General features: G+C 32.2%; 1 protein-coding gene across 1 annotated transcript; it reads right to left on the reverse strand.

The window, feature by feature from the left end:
- Window positions 1-343: 343 nt before the first annotated feature.
- K441DRAFT_532828 (uncharacterized protein) lies at window positions 344-646 on the reverse strand (the record flags this gene model as incomplete). Its single annotated transcript, XM_067642252.1, has 2 exons — window positions 344-448; window positions 485-646. Coding segments are annotated over 2 exons (267 nt in total), but the record flags the coding sequence as incomplete, so codon positions are not given.
- Between the last annotated feature and the right edge of the window lie 2,636 nt (window positions 647-3,282).

Consider the following 3,282-nt stretch of genomic DNA (forward strand, 5'->3'; position numbering starts at 1 on the left):
AGCATAAACTTACCTTTATTACGTTAACGCCAATAACGCCTAAGAAATAGGTAAAGTATAAATCTAGACAGAAAAGCCTTTAGATTTTTAAGCCAAAGACAAGATTTCGTAAATATTAAAAGGAAAGCCTTAAAAGTGTAGAGGAAATGCCGCGGCGCTATTACTAGGGATGGATTCCTTAAACCTGTAAATAAGTTTAGATAGTTAAAACTCCTAGTTTTATAAATATACCTTACTTACCCATTTCTTTAATAACACTATCTATGTGGTTATATTTGCCGTTTTAATAGCCTCTAATAATGACTCCAAACGCCCCTAGGGACTTTAATTCGGGAAATATTCCTTATTTATAACGATCCTCTATATCGTCGTTGGAAAGTTTATAAAAGGCAATATAACGCATTAAGATATAATAATAAGCCGATCCAAAGGCAAAAATTTCGTCCTTCTAAGGCGTACTTAGATACAAAGGTTAGGCTTAAACTAAGTATAAAGCAAGAAGAGGAGATCTATTAATTAATAAACTAGCAAAATTAATTAGCTTTGCGTTTAAATATTTATCTAAGAGAATATTATAGTACGAAATATTACTATATATAACACCTCTAGAGTAAACATATTTAAGAACGTCTATAAGCTGTAAAATCTAACGCATTTATAAAGTTCGATTAACGTTATTGCTTTTGTTCTAAAGAAACCTATAGAGCTGGCCGTTTAGAGCGTGTTTTAGATATATCGCTATACAGTTATCCTTCTAGAAAAGTTCGCTGCTATAGTATTATAAGAGTCCATTATATTAACCGAGTCTCTTATAGATCTCCTTTTCAACTTCAATAAAGCGTCGAGAATTCGCGTCGTTTAGAGCTTTAATAACCTTGTTTTAAAGTTCGTCGCAATACACAGTGCCTAAAATTCCCCAGCCGATAAAATTCTTATAGCTGCAGCTAGGGGGTAGCACTATAATAAGGTTTATGGTGTTGAAATAGTAAGGGCTTTAAAGGGGTAGCAAAATCCTAGTATCTGGCTGACTAATCTATTATTTACCCTAGATTTTAGACGCTATTCTTGGATAGGATTAGTATTTATAGCAGATGCACCAACCCTATGTTATCCGGATCTAGTTAATATAAACAGTAATACATTTTCTCTAGTATTTGTTGTTTGCGCTAGTTTGGTTATAGGCTAGCTATAAAGAATATAAAACTAAAACTATGTTTACAACCTAGCCAGCTAATTTAAATTATATAATACAGCTAAAACTAAATAGTAGTCCAAATAATATGAAGTCGGGCATTAATAATTAATTAACTTATGTATATAATGTAAAGGCGCATAAACTAGCTGTAGTTAATTTGCCTTATAAATAAGAACGAGCCACAAGAATCCAATCCTTATGAGATATTTTAGTTAGCGGAGGGGCTATATATCCGGTGACTCCAATATATAGCTAAAATGCGCATTATAGTGGACGCCTTACCCGTTATTTGGCTGGTGGCCTAATTATATACGTGATATTCTGCGCTAGAAAGCTTTAATAGTAGGGTAGGGCAAATCCGGCCGCAGCTTAGCCCAAAAGGTAGCCGCTTAGTAATTCTTTTATATAAGCCTTTCTATTGGGCACTAATAACTAAGTAGCCATAAACCTATTAACTGCAGTAACACCTCTATTTTCCCTTATAAATTTCCTTTAACCCTACTTTACTAATTATTTATAGCGCAGTTCCGCAAAGCTGCTCTCCATTTAAGCCTATAATTTACCTCTTTTTATATATCTTGCGTTCTGCCTCTTATAGTTATTTAGTAATTCTATTCTTGCCATTAAGGTAAATATTAGCTTAGCTATTCCGCGCAGTATATACCTAATTACTTATATCTTTTATAATAGTTATGCTTTAATGCGTATATGCTTTATAGCCTTTTATTCTAAAATAAATTCCTAAATTAGCCGCCATTCCTCCTTAGACGGCTATTTATAATTAAGAACGCTTTATAAAAGACAATATTTGCTTAATATTTTACATCTATAGAACACCTCTCCTTTATAGCTACTAGTCCCACTAACTTACGCGGTCGCACTTCTAGCTATATAGATTATATCCGCTAAGGCTAGAGATAAGGCGTTTAGTGGGGAATAGGAGATAATTAGAGGTTATATATTTAAGATAATAGAGGACATAACTATAACATTTAAAGGCGGATTATGTAATATTAAAGACGGCGAAGGGAAGCTGGTTAAAGCTTTAGGTATAGAAGATAGATAAGTAATAAGAGAGGTTCTTACTAGGTATAAATATTATATAATAAGGGCACAAATTAAGTTAGAGAAGAGGTAGTAATAAGTAGTAACCTAAAGTAATATATACTATTTATTTATAGATAAGAGTTAATCTCTAGCTTCTTTTATAGTATTTTTTAAAAGCTCTAGAGTATCTAGGTCCCCTAAACCAAATAAATTAAAGATATTTTATTTATAACCGTGACTAATCCTAAGTATAATAAAAGCGTCCTTATTATCCTTTTTTAGCATATATATAGATAGGCAATTTATAACTACTAGTCCTCCTCTCTCCTTTTCCTTTCTCTATAAATTACTTGTCTGCATCCTAGTGCGAAATAGCTTAGGGAGATTTTTAATTATATAGTGCCTTATAAATAAGAAAGAAAAGTACTAGCCCTCCCCTAGTAATATTAGATTTCCTATTTAATGTTAACCATAAATACAACATCTTATTAAAGGTTATTTTATAGACCTAAAGTTTACTATAATTCTAACCGGGGACGCTTTAATAATGGTTTATCTATAATTTAATAATACACTAGTATAATAGCGCTTGGAGGACTCTTGGAAGAGGTATTTATCTTAAATAAGTATTTATATATTAAATTTGGGGAATAAGGTGTCTAACCGTTGGTTTTAGGATTATCAGATAAGATTGTACTTTTCTTTTGCGATAAATCTTGCTCTAGGATATATAAGTAACCAATTAACAAATACCTAAGACTTATATACTAAGCGTTCAATCAGCGTCCTAAGGGATTAAAGCTTTAGAATTCCTCTCTAATAACTAAGAGTCTTAGGCTAATATTAGGGGTTCCTCTAATAATATTTATTAATAATTCATTTAAAATACAAGGCTCTTTTATACTAGTAGAGGGATCTACCTCTAAAGATAGACGTTTTAGAGGCGAAGGAATCAACGTGCTAATTAAATTAGCCTTATAAAGTGTACTAGTAGCAACTACAAGACCACGGGGGTAGGGGCGATTCTCCCACCATTCTCA

Source organism: Cenococcum geophilum, assembly GCF_001692895.1.
Source record: "Cenococcum geophilum 1.58 unplaced genomic scaffold K441scaffold_1, whole genome shotgun sequence".
Taxonomy (NCBI): domain Eukaryota; kingdom Fungi; phylum Ascomycota; class Dothideomycetes; order Gloniales; family Gloniaceae; genus Cenococcum; species Cenococcum geophilum.